This window comes from Lactuca virosa, chromosome 3, assembly GCF_052849685.1.
Source record: "Lactuca virosa cultivar CGN04683 chromosome 3, Lactuca_virosa_CGN04683_v6, whole genome shotgun sequence".
Classification (NCBI taxonomy): Eukaryota; Viridiplantae; Streptophyta; class Magnoliopsida; order Asterales; family Asteraceae; genus Lactuca; species Lactuca virosa.
In genome coordinates, this window is record NC_136428.1 from 156542779 (window position 1) to 156553027 (window position 10249).

Genomic DNA, 10249 nt, shown 5'->3' on the forward strand with positions numbered 1-10249 from the left:
ATATATATATATATATATATATATATATATATATATATATAGATATATACTTGACATATTAAAAAAAATATTCAAAAAAGACAAATATGAAAAACAAAAAAAGGTTTCATGGGTTTCCCACAAATTTTATGTTGCACTCATTTGACAAAAAAACTTACATAAAATATAAATATCCCTAAACACTATTTTTCAAACTTTATTAGATCAATACAGGGCCTGCCCTTAACATATGCCGGGTGTACGACCGCACAGGGCCCGCATTGTTTGGGGCCCGATATTTATATAATTATATATTTATATATGTATATGTATATATATATGAGATGTCGAGATTAAAGTAAATAAAAAGCTGGTGGTTGACATGACAAAGGCGCTTGACATTAATGGGTTAGCCCAAGATCGAAACTTGGCACTAGCAATTTTGTTTTTTATTTTTATTATAATTCTTCAGCCCATCCTTTTAATTCAAGCGTAACAAACACGTCATTAGTATCCCATAAGGAATTATCTAAGTCAAACACATCTTTAATTAAATTAGTATATAAGTCCAATTAAACTAAGTATATCACATAAAGAATTAGTATCTAACACAAACACGCATTTAATTACTATATATATATATATATATATATATATATATATATATATATATATATATATATATATATATATATATATATATATATATATAAGTCCATAGCCTCTTTTATTTATTTGTTGATTTTGGGCAATTCGGCAGCAAAGGAAGAACTAAGAACAGGTTCGTTTTTTTTTTCTCTAATGGTAATATTTATAATTCATAATTATTAGTACTTTTTATAATAATTAGTATTTTTTTTTCTAGTTTACATTGTTATTGGTATTGCTCATTCAACATTTTGATATAGTCAATTAGATTTCTAGAGTTCTTTTATCATAGTTTTAATTTTTATCGAGTATTTGTTTGATTATTGTTATTTTATTTTCAGAAATAATGCCTCCTAAGTATTTATCTGGTAGTCAAAAACGTAAAAAGAGAAAAAGAATTGAAGAATCAACAAAGGCTAATAGTGGTTCTCTAGATAAGTTTTTCCAAAAAAAACCTGAAGTTCATTCTCAAAATCAAAATAATGATGATATTCCTGATAATTTGGGTGTTGATGTCGAAGGAGATAAAATTAATGATGTTAATGTTGATAATGTTAATTTCGATGGAGATCGTGTTGATGTTGATGATGGTGATGACATTGAAGAAGATGATGATGATGATGTTAATGTTCATAGTAATAATGTTGATATATTCGATCCAATAAATTGGGATGGACTAAGCACAGACATGGTGAAAGGTTTGGTAGAGAAAGGTCCTAAAATGGATAATACTATTGATAAGGGTCCACCTGATAGATTTTCTAGACGGTTTTCTGCAACTATGTATACTAGAACTCTGCCAGATAAATAGACATGTGACAGAGAATGGCTAGTATACTCGAAAGAGCTTGATAAAGTTTTTTGTTTTTGTTGTAAAATATTTAGAAAAGGGATCCCGAAAGGTCAATTGGATAGTGAAGGTTATGCAGATTGGCAACATCTTAGTACAAGACTTAATATAATTTAGCATTGGAAACAAGTACTATTGAGGATTATTGCACCAGTGAAATATCTGGCTAAATATAATTTAGCATTTTGTGGAACAAATGAAAATTATATCAAAAGAGTAATGGAAACTTTCTTGGAGCGATTGAGATGTTTGAAGAGTTTGACCTAGTTATGAAAGAGCATGTGCGTCGTATCAAAAATGATGAGATCCATGTACATTATCTTGGCCATAAGATCCAAAATGAGGTGATACTTTTACTAGCTGATGAAATTAAACGAGAAATCATTAAAAAGTAAAGGAAGCAAAATATTACTCTATCATACTTGATTGTACCCCTGATACAAGTCACCAAGAACAAATGTCTTTGATAGTGATGTATGTAAATTTCTCCTCCAATGATGTTACTGTTGAAGAATCCTTTTTAGGTTTTTTGAATGTTAATGATACCACTGGTAAATGGCTCTTTGATATTACATTAAAATATCTTGGTCTTGGTATTGATGATATGCGGGGGTAAGGGTATGACAATGGATCAAACATGAGAGGAAAATATCAAGGAGTTCAAAAGAGATTTTTGGACATAAATTCTAGAGCATTTTATACTCCATGTGGTTGTCATAGTCTTAATCTTACACTGTGTGACATGGCTAACATTTGTAGTAAAGCTAGAGATTTTTTTTGGAGTCATATAACGAGTATATACAATATTTTCCAATTCTACTAAGAGGTGGCAAATTCTGAAAGATAATATCAAAGGTTTGACTCCAAAGTCATTGTCTGCCACTCGGTGGGAAAGTCGTGTTGATAGTGTGAAGGCTATTAGACAACAACTTCCGGATTTAAGAGAAGCTTTACTTGAAGTTGCGGAAAAAGACAACGATGCTAAAATCCAAAGTGAAGCGAAATCGCTAGCAAATAATGAGCTTGGTGGATTTGAGTTTTTGGTATCCATAGTCATTTGGTATTAAATATTGTACATGGTGAAATTAGTTAGCAAAAAATTTCAATCAAAAGATATGCTTCTCGATGTTGCTATTAACGAAGTGAATATGCTAATTGAGTACTTCAAGGAGTTTAGAGAAACAGGGTTCTCCAAGGCGATTGATGATGCGAAGGAACTTTCCGTTGAAATGAATATTGATCCGGTATTCTCTCAAAAGCGGCCGGTTAGTAGAAAAAAACAATTTGATGAGAATTCAAGTGATCAAAATGTTGTATTTTCAGCCGAGGAGAATTTTAAAGTTAATTACTTTTTATATATTGTTGATCAAGCGAGTGCTTCCCTTAAAACAAGATTTCAACAATACAAAGAGTATGAAAATATTTTTGGTTTCTTGTTTCCAAAAAAATTGAAGGAATTTGATGACAAAAATCTCAAGTCATGTTGTAGTTGTCTCGAAGCCGCACTTAAGTCTGGTGAACAATCAGATATCGATTCTCATGAACTTTATATGGAGTTAAAGTTGCTTGATATGTTCTTACCGAGTGAAATTACGAGCCCTATTGATGTTTTAAAGTATATGAAAAAAGTCGATTGTTTTCCTAATGCAATTATTGCCTACAAAATCTTGTTGACTATTCCCGTAACGATCGCGTCTGCAGAAAGAAGTTTTTTTCAAAGCTAAAGTTGTTGAACTCCTACCTAAGGTCCATAATGTCACAAGAAAGACTTAATGGATTGGCGATAATAACTATTGAGAACGTTATATTGGAGACTATTGATTATGAAGAGTTGGTGAACAATTTTGCTTCCAAGAACGCTAGGAGAGTCTCGCGATTCATATAGTTGTCTAAGATTATCTATTGTATGATCGTTCTTTTGTTTTGCTTCATATTATAACAATTATGAAATAATTAATGAATTTTTGGTATAAGTAAAAAATAAATATATATTTAGGGGCCCATTTTTTAGTTTCGCACCGGGCCCCTAAAATCAACGGACCGGCCCTGGATCAATACACAAACGATTTTGAATGTTTATACTAAACTAGTGAGTGAACTTGTGGTGAACCACGGGTCACTTATTATTTGTTTTTATTTTCATATATTTATCATTACAATTTAAATTTATTGTCCTTCGACGGAAATAGAAAAAGAACAAAAAAAAATGAAATAAAAAGTTAATATGTAACAGACAAAAGGAGAAAAAAAAGGATAAATCATAAACTCTTGTGACCATTTTCAAAAGAAAACCCCTCTGTATTTTCTTTTTATTTTAAAATATATAAGTGTCATAACTAATTTTGTTAACAAATTAACATAAAAATATAACGAAGAAAATATACTATATAGTATGTATTCATTTTGAATATTATTAAAATAAAAATTTGTCGCTTTTATTTATCAAATAAGCAATTGATTATCACTCCTCTTCACCCCCTTTGTCTATACGCAATTTGAAATTATAAACTATTTCAATTTTCCCCTAAAATTTTCGATGGCAAAGAATATTCTGTCACCACCGGCTATCTTTACTCAAACCAATAATTATATCCCCATTCTGTCGATGAAATAACAGAATAATATACATACATATAATCAATCGTAAATGAAGACAAATCAACATTGATTATAAGCCGATGCCAATTGCTTATAAGGTCGACTGAATCTGTTGTCAATCGTAAATGAAGAAAACTTTATATTTTCAGTTGTTCGTTTTTCTAACACAACATGGATATTGTTCCTTTTTCAATTTTTTTTACTTTAAAACTTTTTTAATTTAAGATAAATAACAAATAGAAACTAGGCCCCACCCTCACTCCCTTCCCCGATCCTCATTTTCTCTCTCTCTCATCTCTCATCTCTCTCACAGGTAAAATAACCATCGAAAACACCACCGCCGAAAAAGGTGAACGCCGCCACCACCACCGGAAAAGATGAATGCAACCTCCAAAACGCATCAATTTTCGTCGAAGACAAACGAACCCTCGATTTTCTGGTGATCTATAAACGCTCCCCCTCTTCAGATCTAGATCGTCATCGTTGTCGTCGGTTTTCAGAAAATGATCTAGAATGTTGTTGTCGATCTGGAACGTCTCCGCCACCATTCATCATCTTCGGTTGCGTCGTCGTCAGATCTGTTCGAGAAAGAGATTGGAGACGTATAAAAACCCTTGATGCTCATCAGTGGACGAAGGTACTTTTCAAACTTCGTATTCAACCTCCAAATTCATCATGTTCTACTACTGGTGGCCTGAAAAACCCTAATGAGAAATTGATTTATGAGGAAGTACAAATTCGTCAAAAAACTGAGATTAAGGGCGCTATAGATTTGGTAATTGATGATGTAGAAGGTTTTGTTTGAGGAAAACATGGTGGAAATCAAAGGTAGAGGAAGGTGGGTTTTTTTCCTTTCACTTGTCAAATTCATTTTGCTTAATTGGAGAATAGTGGTGATTTCCGGCGGTCACCCTAAGGTTTGATGTAGCTCTGACGACCTCGTGCTTCATGACAACTAGGGTGCCTTCTTCAGATCAGATTTCACTTCTTGATCATATTCCACTTCAAGAAATATGAGTTTCGTTTATTTCAACCAAAAATTCAAAAAAACATACTTTTAGTGAGAGAAAGTAAGTGAGAAAACTTCAAAAACGTGAGAGAAAACAAGGAAATAGATGGAACATAGGGATATATATGTGGGTTTTTTGTTTATTTTTTAGTTGCAGGTGTATAACGAAAATATATATGGGTTTTTTTATTTATTTTGAGTTTAAGAGAGAGAGAGAGAGAGAGAGGTAATTTGTTTTTCTTTTAAGCATATAAAAATATTTAAATAAATAAATAAAACTGAAAAATAAAAAATAAGGGCAAAATCGTCATTATAGAAAATTTCAAAGGAAGTTGGACCAAACTCGCAACAAAATGAAAAGTTTGGACTTGTGGTTCTAGTCCAAACTTTTTTGGACAAAAGTGACAATTTTAAGGTAACCACAGAGACCATTTGTTCAGTTTTGTCTTGAATTTATAAGAAAATAAGAAAAATAATGAATTATTATAATTGAAATGTTTTTTATTTTTTAAATTTAAACAAACAATTTAAATAAATAAACAAAAAAACTAGTGAGCTTTAATTTTGGGATTTTTTAAATTAAAAGGTAAGTTCATTAATGAAAATTATATCCAGTTATTATTACATTTATTGTAATTATTACATTAAAATAATATGTGCAGTTTAATAAAATAGAAAAACTCATAAAATGACATTTAAAAAAATAATTCAAAATAACTATAAAATGACATTTGGTAGATTGAATGAGAGTGTCATGAGAAAATGACATAAAAACCTTCGTTTGTTAGAATAGAAGATATCAACTAAGGCAATTAATTTTGATCATGATAAATTAATTTACACATAAACAAAATTTTATTTATTTTCTAATATAATCATAAAAAAAATTATTTAGGAATTTTTACATGGTTGATAAAAAAAATATGTACATAAAATTACATATAAAGTAATCATAATATAATTATAACTTTTATACAAAACATCTACTTTTATAAATTAATGTGTATTTTTATCATTGTTGAATCATAAACTTATGAACTGAATATATTTTTCCTAAATATATACGTATTTTTTTTAAAATATAGGTAATTGAAAATAAAAGATTATTTTGATTAGGTGCACTATGAAATAGAACTTTGTATTTATTGTTATTCATCATATTATATATTATTTTATAATTTTTAATAAAATTTTATTTTTAATTTTCATTTGTAACTTTTTATATTTTTTCATATATTTTTTTTCAACAACTTAATTTTCTTATTTGTCATATATCAATTTTAATTTACTCTACTTGTTATGGTTGTTTTATTTTATAATTATTTTAACATTTCATTTTACAATATCATTTATTTTTCATTTTTTTTGGAATGGCGGAAATCTATTTTTCATTAATTCACAAATTAATAAAAATTGTTTCATATGTCTTCAAAAATAATTTACATATTTATTTGAATCAACGATTATAATTTACATAAATAAAAACACATAAATCTCTTAATTAATATTTTATTTAAAATAATTGATTAATAATTTTAAGTTTTTATTATAAAAATTTAATTATAAAAATCAACTATAACCTAGCAAATAATATTCACATGCTAAATTTATCCAAAACTAATACTTTCAAACAATACGAAAAGTTTATGCAAGAGTTAAACAAGTCTCCTTCCGTGCAGAGTTTTCCTTTCGGTCACGAAGAAGCATTCTTACCGGTTGCTCCAATACTCATCCATAGTCCGAAAATACGGTCATCAACATGCTTTTTTCAACTTTTTATCTATAATGCTCTTCTTTTTTCTTAATTAATCTTGACTTTGTTTGTCATTTTGCAGAACTTTCTTTAATTGATTCCAGAAAGGCGATGATCACACTTTTATATTGTTGTGAGGGAGAAAAGATGAGAGCCTGGAAGCCATATTTTTCAGTCCTTAATCTGGTCAATGATTGGATGAATTAGTAGTGGAGATAAAAGACGTGGTTTTTAGCTCATTGTAGATGAGATCGATGACACACATGCATGTTTGGAGACACCATCAGGGCTTTATGGACCTTCCATCATTCCTGGCCTAACAATTAATCACAATAACCGCTGACAATATCAAAATACACATTAATTAATCTACTTGCAAAAGACAGGCGCATGCCACAAGACGTTGGTTTAATATTTATTTTGTGCGTTTCGTGTTTCTAGTTAGTCAATTGAAAAAGACCCATGACGGAGTTGTTTATGATCAAAAGAGCTTAGAGCTTACATTCTTTATAATATCCCAACATAGCTTAGTGGTCAGTAACTTTTAGCATGCAACTAGATGTCTTATCTTCAGTTTTGACAACGCTTATTTAATTTTAAGGGTTTAATTTTATAAAATATACAAAGAATGCTAGATTTGTGAGCTTTCTGATGTGGAGTTAATTATGACATAGAACATGTATGCTCTTACAAGCGTGATGTGTTGTGTAACATGTACGCTAGGTTTTTATGTGATGCTTATTTTAGACATCTAACAATTAATTGATCATTTCCTTAAGGTTACTTATTCAATCAAAATGTGCAACTATTATCTGATTATCATTTGTATATGGTTATATATATACGAACAATAATACTATTGCATGATGCTACCAGTCTTTTTAGCTTTCTTGCAACAGTTACACTTGCGGGTCAAGTTGCATTGTTTCTCTGTTGTTGAACTTTAGGGATCATTGGCTACCGTCGAATATGGTCAGCTAATTTTAATGACTTTTTATCTTGAACAGAAAGTGAAATTATTTGGTTTTATTAATTTTGCATTATTGATCTGTAACCCCACACAGCTATAAGGACATACTGTTGCATGAAAACATGCTTAGAACATGCCCTTTTGCTCTTTTCTATCTCTATTTCACCTTTATTTCCTTTTTGAGCAACAATGACGTTCTTTGTTTTGCTTATGGACTGTTGATGGCATGAAATTGACACAGAATGAACAGGCATTCTTACTACTTTTGTCCATAAAGCAAAGATGTTGAGCATTAACGAGGTGAACTTGAAGAGACCCATTTTTGATCAAACCAAATTATATAATTGGTTTTGTGGCTTGGTCTTATGGGAGCTAGGTCACGATTTTGATTATGATAGATGATCATGACTACAACGTTTATGCCTTTCAACTTCCTAAATGTAAATGCATCTTTTCTTCTTGAAAAGAACCATATATTGAAAAGGCATTGCGAAAAGTATTATAGAAATATAGGGGGGTCTTTTCTTTCCTATTTATTTTCTAAAAAATAGCTAAAAGCGATTCTACTACAAACAAAGTAAAAATAACAAATAATCTAAAGCGAGCCAATGTGTTGATTTACTTTGATCTTAATTCTTATCCGGACCATGCAAGCTTTTTACTAATATTAAAAACAATAAATTACAACTGTTTATTCTTACGAATGATATAATCAAGCACATATGTAAATTAGTCAACTAATTTACATATGTAAACTAATTTACATATGTAAATTAGTCAACTAACCAATGAAAATTTTATACACCAAACTTGATAAAATTGAACATATATATAAAGATTGTTTCTATTAATTTCTATTAGATATTTCTACATACGTATGTAACTATGTATGTTGATCAATTCCTAACTTACACCAAGGCTCAAGCTTGAATCAAAATGAAATTACATACCAAAAAAACTAATATGTGTGAAATATATAATAAACAAAATAAATATAAGTTTTAAAGAAAAATGGTCGATGCCAATTGAATTTCCAGCAGCAAGATCGGCATACAATGAACTATTCGAAAAGAATTCTTTCAAGGGATCCGACTCACTCCCATTTGTAGGCCTCATTAATCCTTTCGTAACTTTTCCACTACAAATAATAAAAAATAAAAATTAATTATATATTTTAAAAATAAAAGCATATCGTAAGACAAATATGTTTTCAAGATAGTGAGATGAATAGTTGACCCATTGACCTTTAGGTTGAAAGGGTTACCTTGGGAGTGAGGGACAAAATGTGATCACATAATTAGCATCCGTACACGTGAAAGTACTAGTTGCATCATCGTACGCGTAGCTGTACGACCTCGGACACGCCGTCTTAAACACCTGCGAGTACGCCGTTGGCTGACACGTGCTGGGCGAATCGAACTCTCCCTTACAGCAATACTCCGGCGTCCCAAACGCCTCACATGCGCTTCTACAACCTCCGCCACCCTCCACCATCAGCTCAGTCGGACACCGCCGGTTTAAGTCATCTACACACCCCGTCGTCCTGCAATCACCCGACCCACCGCTCACCTCCACGATCATCTGTAAATTGTACCCATCGACAAGGCTGACGTCGTAGAAGTCCTGTGTGGCCGAACCTGATATCGATCCAAGGGTGAACTCCGCCAGGGTGGCCGGTGGGGTTGCTCCGGCACCATTACATTGCACTTCTCCGGAACCACAATCAGCCGTGGCACATGATCCGTGGCCGGTGGAATCAAAGTTACAACCTGTTCTTCCCCAGAAGCGACCGGACCATCCTGCCGGAGCTTGAAAGGAACGTGAATTACCGTTTGCGAGTTCAAATCCGGTGCTATCAAGAACTGGATTGCCTAGAATTCCCGGCCAGACTGTGTAGCTGCACTTGTTGACAAATGTAAAAGTAGCACATGAAACTCCTGAAATAAGAAGAAGAAGCAGTTGGAATCACATTCTATATATGGTAGAAAGACAACACTTGAATGAAGTTAATTAAGAGAAGGTTTACCTTTAAGGATAAAGAAGAGAAGAGATGTAAGAACCAAATTAGAGCGAGTCATATGGATTATTGGGTAGTTCGTGTTGAAACAGAAGTGGTTTTTGGTGGAATATATAGAGTGGAATGTTATGGAAATTATAAGGATTAAGGAAGAAGAGGCAGATCGAGGGAATTTCGAAGTAGGGAGATGCGTTGCTATTTATGCAAATTCAATACCACCTGCCGACCACTGCCTTTTTTTTCCCACTAAAGTCGATCATAATGATATATATTAACTTATCCATCACGTAAAATATTAATCTTTTAAGACTGTATCATTTAATTTCATAAGTACTTCTATACGAGTGCTTTAACTAATAATCAATTGTTCTAACGACTTTAAAAATTGGTCGATACAAGAAATTACGTGGAAATTGTTTTGTATG

The 10249-nt window shown here is 31.4% G+C and overlaps 1 protein-coding gene across 1 annotated transcript; it reads right to left on the minus strand.

Annotated features, from left to right (window-relative positions):
• Positions 1-8617: 8617 nt before the first annotated feature.
• On the minus strand, positions 8618-10029 carry LOC145166743 (thaumatin-like protein 1). The gene is made up of 3 exons (XM_079085773.1): positions 9834-10029; positions 9072-9744; positions 8618-8945 (listed from the first exon to the last, which is right to left on the minus strand). The coding sequence occupies exons 1-3, from the start codon at positions 9883-9885 to the stop codon at positions 8750-8752; spliced, it is 921 nt and encodes a 306-aa protein (XP_078941899.1). The 5' UTR covers positions 9886-10029; the 3' UTR covers positions 8618-8749.
• Positions 10030-10249: the final 220 nt, after the last annotated feature.

What these genes read in the sequence shown, in the direction of transcription:
- LOC145166743 (XM_079085773.1), bottom strand. Translation starts at nt 9,885, where the DNA reads ATGACTCGCTCTAATTTGGTTCTTACATCTCTTCTCTTCTTTATCCTT. An exon ending in TCTCTTCTTTATCCTTAAAG is followed by an intron (nt 9,745 to 9,833) that starts GTAAACCTTCTC and finishes TTCTTATTTCAG; the next exon opens with GAGTTTCATGTGCTACTTTT. An exon ending in TTTTGTCCCTCACTCCCAAG is followed by an intron (nt 8,946 to 9,071) that starts GTAACCCTTTCA and finishes TATTATTTGTAG; the next exon opens with TGGAAAAGTTACGAAAGGAT.